The sequence below is a fragment of the Scatophagus argus genome, chromosome 13 (assembly GCF_020382885.2).
Source record: "Scatophagus argus isolate fScaArg1 chromosome 13, fScaArg1.pri, whole genome shotgun sequence".
Taxonomy (NCBI): domain Eukaryota; kingdom Metazoa; phylum Chordata; class Actinopteri; family Scatophagidae; genus Scatophagus; species Scatophagus argus.
This window is the reverse complement of record NC_058505.1, coordinates 6,549,329-6,570,923: the sequence shown is the minus strand read 5'-3', so window position 1 is coordinate 6,570,923 and position 21,595 is coordinate 6,549,329. Positions and strand designations below refer to the sequence as shown.

General features: G+C 41.2%; 2 protein-coding genes across 7 annotated transcripts; one reads left to right on the top strand and one right to left on the bottom strand.

The window, feature by feature from the left end:
* Positions 1–242: 242 nt before the first annotated feature.
* On the top strand, positions 243–17,494 carry LOC124069580 (epidermal growth factor receptor substrate 15-like 1). Of its 6 annotated transcripts, XM_046408833.1 has the most exons (25): positions 243–453; positions 993–1,034; positions 1,152–1,241; positions 1,325–1,372; positions 1,467–1,562; positions 1,696–1,761; positions 1,847–1,972; positions 2,074–2,133; positions 2,232–2,495; positions 3,865–4,028; positions 5,138–5,303; positions 5,547–5,609; positions 7,019–7,104; positions 7,550–7,622; positions 7,804–7,965; positions 9,070–9,267; positions 9,953–10,117; positions 10,581–10,689; positions 11,020–11,159; positions 11,501–11,561; positions 12,743–12,828; positions 13,098–13,161; positions 14,527–14,660; positions 15,407–15,423; positions 15,904–17,494. In XM_046408833.1, the coding sequence occupies exons 1-25, from the start codon at positions 427–429 to the stop codon at positions 15,971–15,973; spliced, it is 2,577 nt and encodes an 858-aa protein (XP_046264789.1). In that variant the 5' UTR covers positions 243–426; the 3' UTR covers positions 15,974–17,494. The 6 variants fall into 6 exon arrangements, with proteins under 6 accessions (XP_046264789.1, XP_046264788.1, XP_046264792.1 ...); XM_046408832.1 differs by lacking the exon at positions 15,407–15,423 and having other exon boundaries at positions 244–453; XM_046408837.1 differs by lacking the exon at positions 14,527–14,660 and having other exon boundaries at positions 245–453.
* A 1,306-nt stretch (positions 17,495–18,800) lies between these two features.
* klf2b (Kruppel-like factor 2b) lies at positions 18,801–21,326 on the bottom strand. Its single transcript, XM_046408845.1, has 3 exons — positions 20,978–21,326; positions 19,775–20,687; positions 18,801–19,640 (listed from the first exon to the last, which is right to left on the bottom strand). The coding sequence occupies exons 1-3, from the start codon at positions 21,047–21,049 to the stop codon at positions 19,465–19,467; spliced, it is 1,161 nt and encodes a 386-aa protein (XP_046264801.1). The 5' UTR covers positions 21,050–21,326; the 3' UTR covers positions 18,801–19,464.
* Between the last annotated feature and the right edge of the window lie 269 nt (positions 21,327–21,595).

The following is a 21,595-nucleotide window of genomic DNA, read 5'->3' as shown; positions in this document are numbered from 1 at the left end:
TTGTTTCCCAAGAAAGAAATAATAAATGCTTTGAAGCTGGCATGAATGCACAACTTTGAGCAAAACATATCAGTACACAAAGAAGAAGAAAACAGCTGGTGAGCAGGTTACAGTGATCAAAACATCCGTAAACTGGGACGCAGGGCATTCTGGGATAGCAGGTGGGAGTGAAAGGACACCATGAGTGTGTACACTACCTTTACATCAGGTTACCACCTGACACTGATTACATGGAGTTATTTTTTATCAGAGGCTGCGGCCAATCATGGTTACGGACTCGAACAATACATTATCTAATCCTTAATCTAAGCCGGTGCCTCTCCTCAAGACGGAGCATTAACCGGAAGCAGGGTTTCTTATCCATTTGTCGCCGCTCGTGCCCGCTCGGTTTATGGGTGGGTGCGCACTCCCGAGACACCAGGAAACATGGCGGCGCTCATGACTCTCAGTCAGGTAACAGCTCTCACTAGCTCAAGAAAAGTATCAAATGTTAATACTGGCCATTATTAGGCGACAGTGAGAGTCGTTATATGGTCTCACTATGTCGCCACTTTGTACGATTGGTGAATACTGGGCTGTGGACCCGTGTTAGCAGCCTTTCGTTGTCAACCAAGTTGACGTGGTTGGCCAGGTTAGTTTAGGATGGCAAAGTTATTGTACGTGTTCTGGAAGAAGGGAGCTACTATTGCAAGTAACGTAGTAACGATTAAGTTAGCGACGAGGATGGTACAAATGGGGGGAAAACATGGCTAAGTAGTTGCTAGAAGTGAACAAAACAAACCTTTACCTTTGGTTAGCTATCGTTAGTCGTCAAATCTGTGTTTACCTACTTTTACCTCTTTACGGACTGGTTGATGTACAGTCTGCTAATGTTACAGCTATTTCTAGCTTGCTAACAATTTTCTAACAATTTAGCTAATTTGGTATATGTGCTAGCTAACCCATTCTGTTTTGTAACTTAAACCGGTGTTTTATTTCTCTTCTGTCTGCAGTTATCAAGTGGAGACCCAGCCTATGAGAGCTATTACAGACAGGTAAAGTCGAGGGTTCCTGGTGTATATCCACTCCATCACTTTTAGTGTTCATTAAGCTGAATGTTATCTGTCACATAAAATCAATGAATAAGCCAACACAAGTTATATTCTTTGTAGCTGGATCCAGCAAACACAGGCAAAATATCAGCTGGAGATGCAGCTCAGTTCCTCAAGAAATCAGGGCTGTCAGACAGTACTTTGGGGAAGGTGGGTCACAAACTCATGTAAATTTACTCATATATCTGGTCAGTTGCTTCTGAGCTGTTTTTTATTGTTGTTTTTGTTTTTAGATTTGGGATTTGGCAGATTCAGAAAGAAAAGGCTATCTGGATAAGCGGGTAACACTGAATTTCTGTGTAAATCTGCGGTGGTAAGCGATGCTGATGTATGCATAAAACACCGGATTCGCCCTTTTATCTTCCTCTTTTGTAGGGTTTCTTCATAGCTTTGAGACTCGTGGCTTCAGCACAGGGTGGAAACGATATCAGCCTTAACAACCTTAACCAAAATTTAGCTGAACCCAAATTTGTAAGTGATGAAATGACTCTTTTGACAATTGCAGTCTGAGAATGTAGTTGACTTAGAAAAACTATTTATATAGCTCAAATGAGAAATGAATAGAAATTGAATGGACATCTTACCCTCACTTCATTTCTTACAGAGGGACACGAACAGCCCATTATTGAGTGTGTCAAAGACAGGAAGTGACTCACATTGGGCAATTAGAGTGAGTTGGTGCTGTTTGTCAAGAATATTCTTGAAGATATAAGAAAGTTGAGCTTGCTGCCTAAGCTTTTTTTTTTCTTCCACAGCCTGATGAAAAAGGAAAGTTTGAGGGCATTTTTAGCAGTCTGTCCCCTGTAAATGGTCTTCTCTCCGGGGATAAAGTCAAACCAATTTTGATTAATTCCAAGCTACCTCTGGATATCTTAGGAAAGGTGACATCACATGTACCACACAACACTGTTGCACCGTCTTCCCTGATGCTGTGATTCAAAGAAACTGAATTGTGGTCATTTTGGCCTTAATGTTTTGGTAGATTTGGGACCTAAGTGATGTTGACAAAGATGGACACTTGGACAAAGATGAATTCACAGTGGTAAGCTGGTGCCTTCAGTTTAAAGGTTCAAAGGTTAAAGTTTCACTTTAATATCAAGCTCATACTTGATATTTAAAATCTTTATTCTGATTTTCTAGGCCATGCATCTTGTATATCGTGCCATGGATAAGGAGCCTGTCCCAACTACCTTACCCACTTCACTCATCCCACCTTCTAAAAGGAAGAAGTTTGCAGGTGCACTGCCAGGTGCTGTGGCTGTGCTGCCTGCTCTGTCTGGGCTCATGGCTGGCCCTGCTCCCCTCAAGGAGTCCCTGCGAAGCACTCCTCCTCTGAGTAGCTCTACTCTCAACACCAAAACTGTCAACCTCTCTCCAAAACACTCCTTTAAATCCAGCTCACCGGTATGTTGCTTCCCTTGTGTTGTTTCTCTTGAAGTGTTGATATACATCCCACTGTACAAACTATATGAAATATATGTAATAACAATAATAATAATAATAATAATAACATCACCAAAAACAATGAAATTGTTATTTATATTATTATTATTATTATAGAACTGTATACAGCAATAACCACCATCTACTTTCTTGCATGACATCAAACTTGTCATGTTAAATTATAACATTGTATGATAATATTTTCATTTGTAATTCTACTGAAAGATGATGAATGTTATTATTGAGTTAGCAACCTGCCCTAGTCGCTCCATGAAAAGGTACTTGACGCTTGTAAGGTGTGTCACTTAATTGACTAACTGTTGGTTTATAAGTTGCTTTGTTCATGAGGGAGAAAACAGGACTCACATGATGTTACTGCCTGCTAATTTGAGTAGTTCTGCACAGCTGTTACTGAATTTGTTTTAAAAATTGTTTTTATATATAGATATACATGTATTTATACATAGGTTTCATATATTGCTCCCAGCACAGTGTCATTTACTCCAGGATAATCTGAGCATATATTATGACACCACTCTCTGAATGTGACTGGTTACTGTCAAGTAGTATAAGATAAAAAAAACATTCAGTCCTTTTGTAAAAGTCAGTACATTTATTTTTGCCTTGGTCATCCCTGAGAAAGCGTCATAAGGGCTGACCGTGGTGTTTTAAAGAAACCAGCATTTCGTGTATTTAATCTTTTCTGGTACTAATGGCTGGACTTGTTTTGCCACATTGTTTGGAGTATTGTGCACAGCCCGTTGCGGTTTGTCTCTGCTTTGTTATAGCTGCAGGGATTTTTCACCCGTGACTTTAAGAGAAACAGGTTTCCTTGAAAGGGAAGCAAAGCAAGGCACTTGTACCATGTTCACCTGTCGTGGCTGTAATTACACTTGTGATTTCTTCATTCTTCTATTATGACACTTCTCGTTCCCATTTCCCCCCCTTACTCTTTAATTGCCAGATTATATTTTCTGTGTCTTATCCAGGGCAAAAGTGAGACTGACCATACGGGACTGCTAAGGGCACAAATTCTTTCAATTGTACTTTCATTTGAATTTTATCATTTAGTTACAGTACATTGAATTTAACCTTTCGTTGATTTGTTAATTGTTTCTCATTTGAATGTGTGTGACAGATAGTAACAAATCATCATTCAGTCTTTGTCATTCTGTTTGTCTTTACTTGCTTATCACGGTATCAGTACCAACAGTACTGATAAAGTAACTGCACTGTAACAGTACCAACTGTTATTTAAAAAATTGTTCTCATGGTTTTAGCAGATGGTGTCTCCTTCATCTAAAATGACTTCCATGTTGTCTTTTGTCAGTCCCAGCCAGCAGTGAACTGGGTGGTACCAGTGGCCGACAGGGAGGGTTATGATGACATGTTCAAGAAAATAGACACTGACAACGACGGCCTCATTAACGGAACTGAGGTCATAGAGATCTTCATGCAGTCCAGTCTCTCACAGACAATGCTGGCACAGATATGGTGAGGCCACAGCGTGTTACTTTCACAGCACACTTTTTAAATATTAAAAATATTAGAGTGGAGTGAAACACACTGCATCTTAGGAACACTTAAGCAAGATATTAAATGCACTCACTGGTTTGGCAGTGCTTCTGCACTTTTCTTCCATTTTCAAGAATAAAAGACCTCTTACAGAACCATCCTTAATAAAACTTTACATCACTGGAGTACTTGAATAGGGCTGAGTCATCCGTTTTTGTGCCTCACTAGTCTCAATAAGTTTAACTCTGCAGCTCCACATTGTGGACAGATTAAATTATGACATTTTTTTCGAGTGCAGCCCCCGAAAAGTCGATGATTTGAGTCATTAGCAAGAAGGATTTTGTCAGTTGAATCAGTGCACTTTTGGTTTTTTAGAAGCTGTTTTTTTTCCCTCACATAATTCATATCAGGATACTGTACACAACAAAAGATTATCTCAAGGAAATTCAATCGAACGCAACTGGACTTAGTTATTTGTCTTTGAAGACATTTCACCTCTCATCCAAGAGGTTTCATCAGTCCATGAACTGATGAAGCCTCTTGGACTAACTAAGTCCAGTTGCGTTCGATTGAATTTCCTTGAGATAACCATGACCCGGATGAGTGAGAATATTCACAGGCTTACAACAAAAGATTATCAGTGTTAGTCATGTACTTACCTACTGGAAATACTGGACTCATCCATAAAAAGGACTGCTCTTGCACTGATATCAATAACACATGTATCTTAACATATCTGCATTATCAAAGAGCGGAAGGCAGAGACACACAGAAAGCCCTGGTTATCAGTACGAGTAGTGAGTAAATTTTATATTTACTGTGAATGTAATTGTCATCACTGAAACTCATGCCAGTGCGTTTTCTGAGTGCAGGTTAGTCGGCATGGGGGGGAAAAAAGAACAAATATTCAAAGCTTTGTATTGAATAGCCAAATGCACATCGACCAACAAAATTTTGAGTTGGGTACAGCCATAATTTACTCCACAGCTTGCATACCACATAAGTTGCAAAAATGTTTTAAGTACAAGGTCTTTCAGAAAGAGTACAGTAGCGCATGTTTTGATTGACGCCTTTCCTCCTTTCTGCAGGGGACTCGCTGACACTAAACAGACGGGCAAGCTGACACGGGAGCAGTTCTCTCTGGCCATGCATTTGATCCAGCAGAAGACCACTAAAGGCATAGATCCTCCCTCAGCTCTAACCCCAGACATGATTCCCCCATCAGAACGGACTGCAGCTTCAGCGGCGGGCCCTGTGAGTCCAGACTTGTTCTCACTACAACAGCTGCTTCATCTTTCGGCTGCCTTATTTACTTAAATTTTTCCTATCTTCTGAAATATATTTTTTCATTTCTGCCTGTCAGAATGTCTGAGTGTTATGTTTTCTTGCTGCTATGTGCATTTTAAATGATGAGCTTTGCTTTCTGACTTTTCAGCCTTGCAAAACTGTTTTTTTTTTTTAATGCTTTTGCGAGACCTCCTCTGTCCTGTCTAACAGAACTATGCGGCGCTTCTGTCAGCTGTGAGACCTGAACTTACTGCACTAGATAATCTCCACAGAGTGAGTAGTTGTGCTGTGTGTCACAAGGTGGCGCTTTTGTTCTGTCGCCGTCTAAAGCAGTAGGTGTGAGCACGATCGTATTCCTTCTATCATGTGTTAGTTTCCCAGCATATTTTCCAGACCAGGGTGATCACAGAACATCATAAAACTTGTTTACTTTTTGCAACACATTTGTCATGCCTTGGATTTCTTCAACATTTGTCTAAACCTCTGAACTGCAACTGTGCTAAAGGCAAACGCTGCCACCTGCTGCTGTTTTATGATTGATGGACTGCCATAGCAGACAGTGTCAAGTCGTGTTCAGCTATGGTACAATTGGTTAAAAATGAGTGTAATAATTCTAGTAAAACAAGTATCGTCAGTGACTTTACTTGTTTACAATTGTTTAGGTTGCAAAGCTTTGGCCATCCCATGATTGAAGAGGCCTTTTATCTTTAAAGAAAAATCATATTGTGTTTGTGTCAAACCTTCAAAGCAGACATCTGGCTGCAGATTTTCATTTTGTAGAAAGAAGTAAAAAGGTCTGAAAAAAACGTTTGTTTGCTTCCCTCAGTCTTATTATCAATGGACGTGAGCAGATATTTAGGATTTACTGCTTAAAGTGTGTATGTTCACATTTGACTACAAGCAGGCAAGCACCACTCACAACTAACTCTGGCTGAGCCTTCCTCATCAAAGAAATTCTGGCCTTTTGTGTTTATTATGATGGGACAGATGACAGGTATCATGAGTAGAGTCAAATCAAGTTATCAACTGTTTTTAAAAAAACTTTTTTCACAAGTACTATCATTACAAACAAATAGCAGTGTAATATAGTTCCCTTTTTAAGAGCATGCATGAATGTAAAAAAAAAAACATTAAGGGGGGAAAAGCTTAAAGTGTAGCAGTGCTTTGAGTGCTTGTGAAGGGGGGATTAGGGATACTCTGATTTTCTATAGAGTCTTCCTCGATTTGTCAAAAGGCTTGACATGTTGAATGCTGATAAGCCAGATTTCACTGTAGGGTTAAATTCTTCTGCATTTTCTTGTCTGTGTGCATTTTTCCCCATCCATTTATTGTCTGAGACTCTTGTTCCCTCCCTAGCTGTGTGAGGTGTTTATGTTTCCTTCCTGTGTCTTTTGTTTTGTTAGACCTGCCAGCAGGGAGCTCCTCTCTCTCCCCCTGCACACTGTTCGTCTCCCCTTTGCTCTCACCCTCCTCTCCCTCCTTTTTGTCCCTTTTCTTTGGTTGCACGTTTTCCCTCTTTTACCGTCTTTTTCGCATCACTTTCATCAATGTCCCGCCTGCCGTTGTCACTCTTGTCGTCTCTGCTCTCACCTCCTGTCACACTCTCTCTTCCTCGTCGTATCGTACTTTCTTGCCTCTTTTTCTCTCCCCTCTCTCACTCATCCCTCTGTCTCTCACCTCAGGACAGCACCAGCTCCACAGTGGCGGCCGAGCTGACAGGAATCAAAGAGCTGGATGACCTCAGCCAGGAAATAGCTCAGCTGCAGAGGTGAGCCCCTGCACTCTGAGTAGCAGGAAGATAGCTTTGTTTCCCTTCCTCTGAGAGGCAAAAATGAGAAGAGGTTGCCTCAAAGTGATGTTCAGGATCAAAGCCCTTTTAACCCTTAAGATATATTTTTATCAAATAGTGTTCATCTTTAACCTGATTCTCTTATCAGACTGTATTTTTTATTCAAATAGAAACTTGGAGCTGCCTTGGAGCCTTTCTTTGGGCCAGTCAGAGCATATTTTTCGTATATCAATATGTTTGTTTTTTTTTTTCAAGTGGAGTCTGTTAATCATGTGATTTCAGGCTGTTAAAAAAACAGCAAAGGTGATTTCTAAATGCCTTGGGACACAGTTTTGTCTTTTTAAGCTTTTTATTTTTGGCCAACATAGGCTTTGTTAAGAAGTGACAACACCACTTGCTCTTCTCCTGTGTTCTTCACCAACAGAGAGAAATTCATTCTGGAGCAGGAGGTCAGGGAAAAGGAGGAAGCCATCAGACATCAAAATAGTGAAGTTCAGGTAAGTGTTGTACATTTTTTGAGATCCTCTCAAGATTTTCAAATGAATCACTATGGTCGTAATCATAATCACTAAGTATTCACAGGCTGATGCCCTGGTTCACTGGTTTGAGATCTAATGATCTAATGATAAATATGACACTCAGTGTGTGTGCGCCTGTGTGTGTTTGGTGGATCTTCAGGACATGCAGGATGGATTAGACAGGGAGAGCAGCAGCCTTCAGGACCTGGAGTCGCAGAAGCAGGTTGCCCAGGAACGTCTGGAGGAGATGGACCAGCAGCGCTCCAAGTTGGAGGGAATGCTCAGTGATGTCAAGCAGAAGTGCCAGGAAGAGTCCCAGATGGTTAGAGATTTGACTTACTAAAACAAGCTGCATATTTTAAAGGTGCATTATGTACTTTTAGTGTGAAACATTGGAAAAATAACTAAAACTATCAACAGTATGTGAAGAAATAGCAGTTTTGACATCTGAGTATTATGATACAGAGATGTCTGCTGAAGTTAGCATGCTAACCAGCTATCCCAGACCTAGACAGACAGACCTGTCCTGTCTCGTTGTACCAGTTAGTACCTCGAGGTGATAGTCTGATAGTGTAGCTCAGTCCCCGTCTTCGTAATTTGACCTGGGAAGTGCATGCAAGCGGTGACTTTGCTAAACAAAAAACAAAATAAACTCTGCAGTCAATAAGGGACTACTTCTCACACCTACCCTTTTCTGATTTGAAAAAAACAAAATAATATGGCCACTAGCTGCAAGGCTAGCTGAGCTGACTTTCTAAGGGAAGCTAACTGCTACGGCAGAGAATATAGTGAGCAGCACTTGGCGGTTACTCAGGTGGTGTGATGCCTCCTATGTGTTTGGAGTGACCATCAACAGTTTTTACATATTGCACCTTTTAAAACAAGAAATGCTGCTCTATTTTTACTGTGCTTCTGGTGAAGTGGTAGTAAACATGTAGTTGTTATCTTGTGGTGCCATCTTTTTGTGCTAGGCAGATAATGCTTTGGTATTTTTAGAGGGTGATACAAGATAACAATCAGATGTCAATCAAACAATAAGGTCAGTAGAGGTGAAAGTTTCAAGGAAAGTGCTGCATAATATTACATATTATTAGTTATTTTTTCAACCATGTCACTGGATGTTTTGAAATACTGTAGCTGTTTATGTTTTTTGCTTTTTTTTTTATTTTTGAGGAAATTACTTTTTAGAAAGTGAAGCATTGCATTGCAGATTCTTTTAGGCCAATGAAAAGTGTAATTTTTAAAGAAGGACCACCATCTTATTGAAATTCCAGATTTTAAAAATGTTGATTTTGATTATTTGATTTTGTATAATTTGGGTATAATTTTTTTAAACACAACACTGATATGCTACAGATTTTAAATTTTTGATCTTGACAATTGAGGAGGCTACAAATAAGAAAAACTTGGTGCTTTCTCCCTCCAGATCTCATCCCTGCAGAGCCAGATCCGCTCTCGAGAGAGCGACCTCCGGAGCCAAGAGGATGAACTGGGCCACACCAAGGTGGAGCTGAGCCGTCTGCAGGAGGAGGAGGCCCAGCTGGAGCAGAACCTGCTGTCCGGTCGTGTCCAGCTGGACAGCATCATTAAGTCGCTCAAAACCACTCAGGAAGAGCTCAACCAGGTCAGTGCAGATGGAGTAACTACCGGTTACATTTGGGTTTACTGCCACTTTTCTGCCATTAAGCTCATTGTCATGTGGCATAAAGAATGGTTGTAAAGTGAAAAGGTCTTTTTTCAAGTTGATACAAATTAAACTCTGGATAACCAATCATAATACCAATGAGAAAGGTTAATATGTTTATGTGCTACCTCTGGAATTTGGTCGTGTTTTGTGTTGCTTTAGATGGTTTTTCTGTCACCTCAATCTCACATTTGGAACCATGAGTTTTATTTTTACTTTCGCGACCTTTGTGCTAAAGTGGTTAGTGAGCTCTGAAACACACAAGTATGAAGCACACTGAAGTGAAACTGTTGTTTCATAGTGGTTAAGGGTGTTTTTTGTTTTTTTGTTCATGAGTGTAACCACTAACCGCCACTTAAATAATTACCAAAAGCAAATCAAATTTGATTTCTGCAAAATAAATCACTATTTAGGTAATAATGTGGAATTTGAATGCGCAGTTTGAAATCATAGTTGGCAGCAGCAAACGTCTGCAATTTTGAACAGCTTTGAAACCTGTAGACAGTAAAGAGAATCCATTCAGTGTATTTTATCAAATCAGATGGCTTTGACAGCAAAGGTGTCACAAGGCATTTAGAAATCACCTTGGATGATTGGCTTTTACAGTCTTTTCACATGTTTTTAGGCTCGCAGTAAGCTGTCGCTGATCCAGGACAATCAAAAAGAGGTGACCAAGACCATTGAACAGTACAACAGTGCTTTGAGCGACATCAATGGAGGAGACTTCAGCAACCTGCCGGACTTGAGTGAAGGATTGGCTGAGAAGGAGAACGGAGGTTTCAGGAGTGCGGTGAGGAGATTGTGAACATATCTTCTTTTCCACCACAGTTTAGCCTACATCTCAGAAACTTCACGTCTTCCAATAACTCCAAATTCAGGCTGTGATTCCTACCCCCTAAAAAAAAAAAGAAAAACCTCAGTCTCTCCTTAATCTCAGCAAGGTATATCGCTCGCTCCTTATTTTTCTGCTGCCATGACTGTTCAGATGCCTCAGAGGAATGCAAATGCAAAGATACTCATGAAACCCCTTTTTCTTACCCAGTTTTGTAGTCTCACAGGTTTTTAGTTTTGTCTGTTCTCTGATATTTTTGGCTGTAGGCCTTATGCCATCCATTACCCTATTCATTTATTTAGAAAGTGGACATGCTCATTTTTTCAAACCGTCTCTCTTGTTTCTGCTGTAATGTGCTTAATGATGACTTAAAGATTGTTGTTTTTTGCTTTTGTTTTCTTTTTCTGGATTCATTCATCAGGATGATTCTTTCAAGTCAAAGATAGCCATGTTCAACAACAGTAGTGCTAAGCAGCCTCCAGCAGATCCTTTCCAGACGGAGGACCCCTTCAAGTCGGATCCCTTCAGTGGTCTGATACCTTCTTCTCTCTTTTTGTTTTTAACTCGTGTATTTCTGTACGGATCAAGATTATTCTCTGTTCAGCCAACTGTGGTTGCTAGTAATATTAACCTGCACAAATTGTATGTCCTTGTGAATAAGCATTTCCATGAAACACCTGAAATGTTGTGGAGTTTCAGTGAAATGGAAATGTTTGTTGTGTCAGTCTGTTGAATTCATGCTGTGGAAAAAAAAAATCAAAGAAGTCTTTGAGTTTTCCTCTTTAGAGGTTCAGAAGAGATTGAAGTCCATACCCGACCACACCAGTCACTCTCTTCTCACTGTCTTGTCCTTTTTCTAGATCCTTTTGGAGGAGATCCTTTCAAAGAAAGCGACCCCTTCAAAGGCACCTCATCTGAAGATTTTTTTAAGGGAACAGACAAGCCAGACCTGTTTGGATCTTCAGATCCTTTCAGTAGAAAACCCGCACTGCCAGTCAAGGTATCGATCACCCCTTCCCTTTACCACTAAACTGGTGTTTGTAGGACGTGCGTATCATTGTTCTTTTGTAATGCGACTGTGAGAAACCCATTGCTCTTTTGTCAAATGTTCACAATCATATGTCCTTTTCTCTATTTGCTGACATGCCGTAGTCATCAGTGCGACAGGAACAAGTGCTGACCTGTCCTCGATGTCGTAGATAACTAGAAAAGCAAAGAAGTACTACAAAGACAGATTTCTTCTGGTTATGCTGACGTGGTCGTTTTGTGCATGTATTTTAAGCTACATGTTTTGAATAGCTTACTTATTGTACTTGTGCTTTTTTTCTTTGTTTGTCTTAGCCGAGTGCCTTCAGCAGTGGTGACCCTTTCGCATCAAACAGCCTAAAACCAAAGGATTCAGGTACGTTGCTGCCAGTCGTCATAGGACGTCAGTTTGTAGAGATGATTTTATTCTTTTTGAACTTCTTGTCAGTTGAGCTTTTATTGCTTTTCCAAGTCACAGTTGCTGCAGTCAGGAAGATAAGAATGTACTGAATGTTGACTACGTGTGACTTCAAATAAAAACACAAGTGCATAGTCATCCCTGTATTAAATACGTGCAGATTTTCCATGTAGATTTCCCAGAATGTGACTGCTATTAGCTGAACGTGAAAGAAGGTTCTAGTTGTGAAATGCGTCTCAAAGAGTCATTCTTTGCCATTCTGGGTGACGTTGTTAGATTTAGATTTTATTTTGGGGGGCATCGGGGGCAAACAATTTTTACTCGCTGTGGCTTCATTTTTTCCTGTGGTTTAGGGGCTATTTTTATTCGAGTACCTACGCATTTAACTACTGGCCAACTAAAAATACTCCCCCTACCCTGGAAAAACAGGAGGCTTGCTGGAGCCAAACATAACAGAAACTCTGTGACTGTTGGTCCTGCTCTACTAGAATACACTGCTGCTCCTTTTAACCAGTGCTCTGCTGCCTCTGTCCTGTCTTTATATCTGCTCCCATTGAACTGTTCTGCCTCATTCGGTATGGAAGTTGTTTTAAGTTAGCGGCTACCTCTGGTCGATGCTGTGCCGCGCTGCACACCTTCAGAGGAACACAGAGGCAACTGTAGGCCTGAGCTGAGTTACTGTGCGTGAAAGAAAACACTGCGCACTTCACATGAATGGGGTCTCTTGTGGTTGTGCTCTTACAACAAACATATTCTATTACAATGTTTTGTTTTTTCACTGTAACCATCTGCAGTTTGCTGCTTTTTTCATTAAGCGGCGTACCACTAAGCTTCAAAACAACCCGGGCACAGTTCTGGTTAACAGTACGCCAACTGACGCCTTTAATTAGCTGATCAGATGCATACGTCAGGGTACACAAAACCTCTGCTTTCCAGGTTTTTGCAAAATGTCATGGAAAATTAAATGGTCATGCCACATTCCCCTCTCCGAAAATAGCATGCAGGCCCTTTTTGAATAAGCAAGATGCCGAGATGATTTTGAATGTGTGGTTTGGGGGGTGAACTTTGTTATAGTTTCTTGCTCTTTCCATAAACGTATTCAAATGTTCCAAATGCATTTCAACGTACTCTTGTCGCAGATGTGTTTGGGACAGCGGACCCCTTTGGAAGCAGCTCTTTTGGAAGCAGGGGGGGCGGATTTGCCGACTTTAGTCAGATGTCAAAGGTACGTCGGAGTTATGAATCACCTGTGTTGCACCACAAAGCATCGTTTTCCACTTAAGCTGTAGAAATGTGTGTTGTTATTTTTAACTCTCATAATGAGTGATTTCTTATTTGTGTGCCAATTCGTCATGGCTATGAAAACAGTCTCTCTGGACTGAGACAGAGGCTTTACATTATGGCTGACATTTCTATTGTAGTCATCATTTTGTCTGATAGTTGAACGTTTTTTTTTTTTAATTTATTTATATCCTTTCCCCTGTGTGTGAACAGAAGTCAGACAACCCTGTTCTCCCAACAAAGAAAAATGTGCCTAACCGACCTGCACCTCCCTATGGTGAGCTCTGATTTTTGTGTGTGTGTGTGTGTGTGCATGTGTGTAAGAAGTGAGAGAGCCTATTAGTGCGTGCATGAACATGACTGTACACCTAACAGCTTAATGTTACATTAATGGTTCAGTGATTTTGAATCAATGCTGTTTATTATGCCACTGTTGTCAGGTATGACACTGTAAGCGCTTTAATTTTAGTCTTTAGCATTTTTAATGGTTGCAAAGTGTCACACCTCCATGTTGTGGTCATTGTGATTGACTGTTGTCTTTCTTTAAAGACATCTTTAAGCCCTGATGGTATGTGGAGGAAAAAAAACACTTCCCTGTTGAACTTTGAGGGTGTAGAGAAAGTAATTTCTTCGTTTGAAGTTGTAAACAGGAAAGCAGTCGGTATGGCAGCACTGTAGGTGTGGAGTGATGCATTATTGTTGTTAAAACATTAATCTATTTTTCCGTTTAGCAGCTGAAGTAACCATTGCAGTATTGAATTCAGCTTGTGAATAATATCAGGAGATGTTCATCAGGAGATGCATTTTCAATGCATTTACCATCATGTTCCTCATGTTTTGTTTGCGAGTGCGTTCACACAGTCACTCACTACCCACAGGCCATGCCCAAAATGTGCCCTTCCGCTGTGACCTTGCACTTATTCTTTTAGCAGAAGCCACAGCGTGAGAAAGTTGGTGTTCCCCTTTGCTTCGTCACACAGGCAGCCTTAGAGATGAGTTGGTGAGCGAGCTAGCTCCAGAGATGTGCCTAAGGCGTGTTGAGGAAGTGAGAAGCCCACTCTTAAACGTCTGCATCTCAGTGCAATGAACACTTTTGCTCAGGTTCAGTGTAATTTAACATTTTGCAATTGCAATTGTGTCACAAAATATTTTTCAGGTATTTGTTAACAGGTATAACACACAGTTTGTTGTTTTAATAGCCCTTTGTTTGCTAGAAGCCCTTCAATTTACAGATACACTCAATGTGGTACTGGTGCACAAAGTCTGAAAGATGAGTAGTTATGGTCCCAGTAATAATGGCATCAAAATAGGAAATGTGTTCAAAGCTTACTGTATACAAGGGTGGGTCCGTTTTACAAAAAAACTTGTTAAGCTTCAATGCATCAGTGAGCCTTACTCAAAAAATGTGGTTAACACCTTTTTTTGAACCAATATCGCTTTCCCTTGGGTGCCTACTCTGCAAGCCATCAGCTTCAAGCTGTTGGCTTCCTGTGAAAAATTTAGCAACACAATATTACACATTAGTCTTTAAGGCGTATATTTTCCCAAGGACCTACCTGTTGTTATCAACAGTGAGTGAAGGCGCTAAAATGTGTTTCATGTGTGTTTTGGTATTTATTTAAATGTCTTCCATCTCCATTAGGTATGCTCAGTTTGACTGCATCAGAGCCCATCCAGAGCGTTTGCTCCACAGCAGACAATAAAGACCCTTTTGTTACGACACACTCGAGTAAAACGTTCAAAGACTGCCCTGTGGGTTTTGCAGATTTTGGTTCTGTAAGTTTAGTCTACTCACAGTTTTCTGTTGGATCAAGTATCTTTGTCTGCATGAGCTGCTGATCTCGTGATCTCACTCTTCAGATTGCAGAGCTGAAGACTCAGAGGAGTCAGCTGTCTGTCACTGGACCTCATTCTGTTAATGCACTCTCGCACAGTGACTTTAGAAGGCAAACACAGGGCCGTCATACTCACTGGCTGTTGACTAACGAATTTTTAAGGGTTTGTTGTGGAACTAAATTAAACGTTTACATGTCTGACTTGAACAGTACCCGTACTTAGTGTGGCTTGTCGTCTGTTGCCTGGTTGAAGGGGCTTTTTGCATGCTTGCTGTTGTCTGTGGCTTCAACCTTAGACAGGAAGTCAGAATTTATATGCTTTTTAGTCAGCACGTTGGTGAACGTGCCTGGTCAGGTAGCACTGGCGAAGCATTTTTCGAGTCATGAAGTACAAGCTAAAGACTTGCTTTCTGTCAGAGCATGATATGCCTCGAAGCAGAGCACAACAGAGTAAATCTGCCTCTTTGTCCTCCGTCTTCCGTTTCTTTGCCATCGTGTGTAGCCCAACGGCTGAAAGAGCTCTCAAGTGGAGAAGTGATGCATGGCAGCTTTTTGTGTCTGGTTTTGTATCATTTGACATGACATGAATTTATTTTATCCCTCATGCTAGCATGACAGTTGTGGAAGGGATTTGTGGTTTCTTTTTTTATATCGAGCTCTGTATTGTAATTTTTGTTTTTCTGCCAGGATCTGAATATGTCAAGGTAAGACTGTACGAGGGTGTGGTGGTCAGTCCTTTGCATGTGAAAATCCTGTCCGCACTGCATAATCTGAGTACGGTGATTCATGAGCACCATTATTTTTCAATAAATGTCCACAGTCACACAAACACCAGATGTTTACATGAAATCTGTGATCAGTAATTTATGGCTGTAGTATATTGCTGTGTATTGCGTAGAAAGCTTTTTTTAAGCCTTTAGTGTTGCTTTCTTTGCTTTCTTTTGCAACATCCAATTGAAATCTAAACTGCATTGCACTGCATTTGTTTTTCTCAATTAACTGCTGTACATCAAATCATGTCCATTAAGCTTGACTCAATTTTTGACGTTGTGTCCAGTTGTAAACTTGATTTTAGATTTGCATCCACAGTTATACATCTTGCTTTAGCCTCATGAACTCTCTCTGTTTGTCTTGACATTTCAGTGCTTCTTTGTCCGCATCTAATGTTTGTCTCTCTGCTCCAGTTTGGAAGTGAGAACCAGCAACTGGAGTGGGCCAAGCGGGAGAGCGAACGCGAGGAACAGGAGAGGCTGATGAGGCTGCGGCTCCAGGAGCAGCAGGACCTGGAGCTGGCTATCGCTCTCAGCAGAGCCGACATGCCCGGCTCCTGACCAGGCGTCCCCAACCACAGCTTTCAGTCTCCCTCGTTCTGCCGTACAGTCTTCCTTGTCCGCAGGCTCATGACAACCCCAGCAACACTGGCCCGACATGACTAGCAGCCCCTGTTACCAATTTGTGGAAGAGACCAGTGATTCTCCAGCCATGACTGGACTCATGTCAAATGACTCCACATTTAGCAACCAGTTAAGGTTCATTGCTCCCAAACTACATGGCAACTATAATCAGGGACAATACGGAGCCACTTGATTTAAGCCTGGCTTCATCCTGAAAGAACATAGCGATTTAACGCAACCCGAACTAGCAGGGTGCTCGACTACAACTTCTGTATATCTCCATATCTTGTTACGGCTAATCACCCTGACCTATCCACAAGCTTTTCTGTTGCAAGGAAATATATATTTTACTATTTTATTTATATACAAAAGCAATGGATCTGTGGTGTATGAAGTACTCGTAAAATGCACTGTATCAACTGATTCATATAACCTTTAATTTCTCAGAAAAACTTCCTGTTGGTGAGTCAGACCATCTACGCTAACTACTGTTGGCCTGTGATTGAGTTTGTCCAATTTCTTTTCTGTTCAATTTTTTTTCTTTTTTAAAGTAATACCTTCGTGTACTGTAAATATTGTTAGATGATGGTTTTTATGTGCCAGCTTCTGAAAAGCGGAGTCCATTTTTAAAACAAAAACGATCCTGTCTGAAAGGACCGGAGCTTAATGATCAGATCATCAGTGGCCTGATTTATATTTTTATTCCATATGTTACAAGTGCTTCCTGCTATTTATGCCTGTGTATGCAATATTTATGGCCTTAAAGTAAATCATCGGTCGCCACTTGTATTTAAAGTAATTAAGACGCTAGCGATAATCACGGAGGCCTTTCTGATGCCAGCAGCTTGTGTTTGTCAGATGGTCTATCATTGTTTCCCCTGGTGTAACGCCCAAAGATCTCACACTCCCATACAACTAAAAGCCTCTATAAAATGGAAGTGGTGTAAACCTACATTGTTTATTCTGGTACTGTCACACTTAGCTTTGTCTTTTTTTTTTTTGTTCCTCCACATCTTCACACTACCACTGATGCACATGTGACAACCGCTTCCAACTTCTTACTTTTCTCTGTACAGTCAACCATTTTTTTTCCGTCTTCTGTGATCAGTTTTGTTTTGTTTGTTTGTTTGTTTTTTTTTAACTGTTCATTAATGTCTTATGGTCAAGTTGGAGGAGGTTTGTTAAAATTTCTTAGAATATTGCATCCTTGTAATTATCTAACACTAATCAGGTTTAATCGGCACATAATGTATACACTGTATATTTTCCGGAGCTTCCTGGACTTGTACAGTGACAGGGCCTTATTTATCAACATATCATCATTGTAACATGTAATATTGCACAGTATGTATATAATTATATAAAAAAAGTTGCTCAAAAATGACTTTTAATTGAATAAAAATGATTTTTGTTATTCTTGGGAACAAGGTAAGTCTTGTCTCTTAAATGAAATATTGTAACAGCAGCCAGGAAGAAGTGAGCCAGTTACTTGTCACAGCAGGTCAGAAATAGTTTGATTGTGAAATAAATGTATACGCCATGAATGTAGAATTTACATTTTATACATGGCTTCCAGGAACAGTGCACTCAAGCAAAAAAAAAAGCTGATGTGTTATGAAAGAGTGGTTTTTGGGCAACTGTTTTTATCTTTTAATCTGAAACATGAGAAAATGTACAATACAGTCGAGCTGAAATGAGTTTGAAATAGATTGTTTACATCTTGTAGTTCTGCATTGATATTGAAACAAAAAAGTGAAATGAGAGTGATACATTTGCATCCACCACTGCAGATATTTTTTTACCTAGTTTATACTTCCTCTTTTTTATTTTTTTATTTTATTTTTTTTTTTGGAGAAAAAAAAATCATAACGATTTCTAGTGTTGGTCAATACATCTGGGTCCCATTCGGTGCGCCGCACATTTTATTATTATGAGTGAATTTGAGATAAGGGATAATAGTGGAGCTGCGTGACACACATCTGATGACAGGCGTGGTTATTTTTAAAGTTTTGAAACTGTCATAATGCAACTGAAGGAAGGGTTTCATGCCAATCACCAACCATGTATTTGGGGGAAAATAATTAATATTTATCTACTTTTTGAAATACCATCTGGCTTTGATATATCAACTCAGTGCGGCCTTTGATGCGGGAGAAACAAATGCTCACTGACACCATGCAGACATTATATGCACGGACTCAGATGCTTTGAAACTATAGTGCAGAGTGACTGTGTGTAATTGTAGTATTAAGGCTCTTTGATGTGCTACTATAATTTCTACCCATCAGAAAGGGAGTCTAAGGGCTCCCTGATGAGGGTTTGCTGTGCCCCTCTGTCCAGACGGCTCCCGACTCACTCTGTAATTATGGAAATAGAGTGTTTGTATTTATAGGCTAAGCCCACAAGCGGCTGCCCTTCTCTGTCGTGCAGCTGCAAAACATCACAGTGGAAATCAAGTGCCCATGTTTTAAATTAAAGTGGGTATATAATAGCAACATGTATGACCTATTTAGTGTAACTGAGCTGACGGTCTGCAGGTCTGCTGCATGTACTTAGCGCTGGTTGTAAGCACAGTATGGAGGCTGTTGTTCAGTGGGTGGATGTGGTTCATTAAACTAAATGTGTGAACAAGATGTAGCTAGAAAAATACAGCATGCGTGAAAAGAAAGGAGTTCACCAGTCGAATGTGCAATTTCGTTGGGTTTTTTTTAATATTTACAATAAATACATTTTACAGTATAAAATCCATGTACATATTTATATAAATTTAAGTGAAAAATAATGCACAGGACATCAAGCCCTGAGAGTGAACAGAGGGGCTGGATCTGAGAGTTTCACATCAGAAGAGACAACATCAACTCCAAATAGAAAGCAACACGATTAAACAGTTCAGGCCATTCAGACATTGAGGCAGTTTAAATAAAACATTGTCTTTGCACATGTTAGGCAACTGTATGTGCATCTCACTCCTGTCAACAAGAACGTGTACTATTTTGTGGCCATGTCGTTCTGTCATGAAGAGTTTTACAGTAGCACAGTCATAAAAAGGCACTTTTGTGTCAAACACAGGATTCCAGTTCTGTCAAACGAGAGTAGTATATACAGGGCCAGCCCCTTCTTGGTCTGCCTGCTCTAAAGCAAACAAAGCTTTTCTAAAGCCTTATTGAACCAGAGTAGTACCAGCTACGTTATTAGAAAATAATAACACTATTTTTTTTTATTCAATATTATATAAAAAACGACTTTGGTCATATGGAGAGCAATTTAAATAAAAATACATCAGTTGAATTACAATAAAAACACCACAACACCCTCCCACCCCATGAACCCCGAGTTCTTATGTGGGCTCCTTCACATGTGTCTCTTCATGTGAAGTGCCAGGTGGTCAGACCTGGAGAAGGCGCGTTCACACAGGTGGCACTGGAAGGGCCTGTGTCCAGTGTGTTTGCGGAAATGACGGGTGAGTTCATCCGAACGGGCGAACTTCCATCCACAGCCTTCCCAGCTGCAGTGGTAGGGCTTTTCACCTGCGAGGACAGAGAAATTGGAGGTTATTCAACTGTGCCGAAAGGGGAAACGTGTCTTTGTGCTGAGCAGGTCTGTGCGTAATTGCGCACAGAAATAATCTTATTTGTCATGAAGGATTCGGACTGAAACTTACCGGTGTGTGTTCTGAGATGCGCCTTCAGGTGGGAACTCTTGGTGTAGGTTTTTCCGCAGCCAGCGAAGCTACAGGTGTGGGTGGCTGTGCGCTTCCGCGGCCATGTACGCCGTCCTCTCTTGGGTTTGGACTCCAACAGCTCGAGGGGAGACGAGGGCGGTGTGAGCATCACCCTCTGTGCGCCTGGCTGCAGGCTGAGACCTTCATCGTACATGCCAAAGGCAGTATGCGGAGCGTGGTAGGACATCTGCATCTGAGGAGCCTGCGGATGGTGCGGGAACGCCGTCGGTGTGTGATACTTCTGCGTGAAGTTCATGGGCGGGCACATCTGTGAGTGGCAGTCCGAAGCTCCCTGGTCATCGGGGCTGAGAGGTGGGGTCATGTTGCTGGCTGCCCGCGGGGAGATGGCCACCCGGGGCTGCTCGAAGGACATCATGCACGAGACGTTCCCTTCTTGCTTGATTTTGCTGCAACTTTGGGGCACCATACCCAAAACGGGGCCGTAACCGTCCATGGGTGGCTCCACCTTGATGTTGTCCTGGCGGGGAAAATGCACTGTGTTGACATAAAATCTCCCCTGAACGCCGGGGTTGCGCGTAATGCCATAGTTGTTGGTTCCCTCTGCGCGGAGCAGCTCTGTCATGAGGTTGGCGCCGTAGGGAGGCGGCGGGGAGCGCTGGTCGTCTGCTGTGTAGGATGGCACCGAGTTTCCAGCCGTGTACATGTTGTGGTCAACTGTGCCTACAAATTCCGCCGCGCTGTCTGAGCCAGTTGTGTTGGCGAGAATAAAATCCAGATCCAAAAAATCACTCAGATCCTCGTCGTCCTTTTTGCCGTGATTGTCCTGGCTGTGTACCATTTCAAGCATGGAGCAGCTGGTGGAGACTTGTTTGTCCATATCTCCTTTCCACCTCTGAAAGAATAGATATAATGACATGTAAGTATGACTATACTGTAAAATAAAACGTTGAGAAATTGTACATGGTGTTTTTTAAAAAGTAGTTCAGTAATACTTTCTATTTTCTTAAGAAATACTTAGTTTTTTTTGCTTTTTTCCAAGCAAATAAATTAGTTCCAGCAGCTTTACAAGATGTTAATGCTGCAGTCCCGATGAACACAGGTGAAACCCAGAGACACATTTCTCACCAAACTCGCACATCTCCACAGATTTTACAACAAAACGCAAGATAACTTTGAACTTACGTCTTCCCAGCATTTCTCTCTTTGGTTTGAGAATGTCGAAAATGACGGTAGCATCACTCCGGATAAGGCCATCGTTTGGTGAAATAACAATAACAATTATCTCTTGTACAAGTCGCGTCGTGTTGAGCTGCAGCCGCACCAGAGTCTGTGCGCCTATTGCACTGTCGCCTCTCCACAGCTGCGCTCCAAAGACATGAACAAGTTTAAAAGTGGTAGGAGGTCCTCCGAACCTTATAACTCTCTAACTCGAGTTTGCCTGGCCAATTGTGAGAGCTCAGGAAACAACGTAGTTCGGTAAATTTAGCTCTTTATAAAGCGGGTCCCGGAGGCAGATGGACTCAGTGCGCTGTGTGACTGGCAAGGCAGCGCAGTCGAGCCTATAAAGTGCGGGACCTCCCCCACCGGCTGACGCAAACACTCAACGGACCAACCCACCTGAGAGTTGGAAAAAAGTTAGTGGCAAATTACAAACACACGAGCAATATAGCAACCATAGATACTTACGTAATATGCTGAAAAGAACAAGCCTAATGACAGAAAGAGCTGGCGGCCAAGCCGCACCAACAGCTTAATATATGGGCTGTCAGTATTTTAGTTAATCATCACGACACAAAGGAG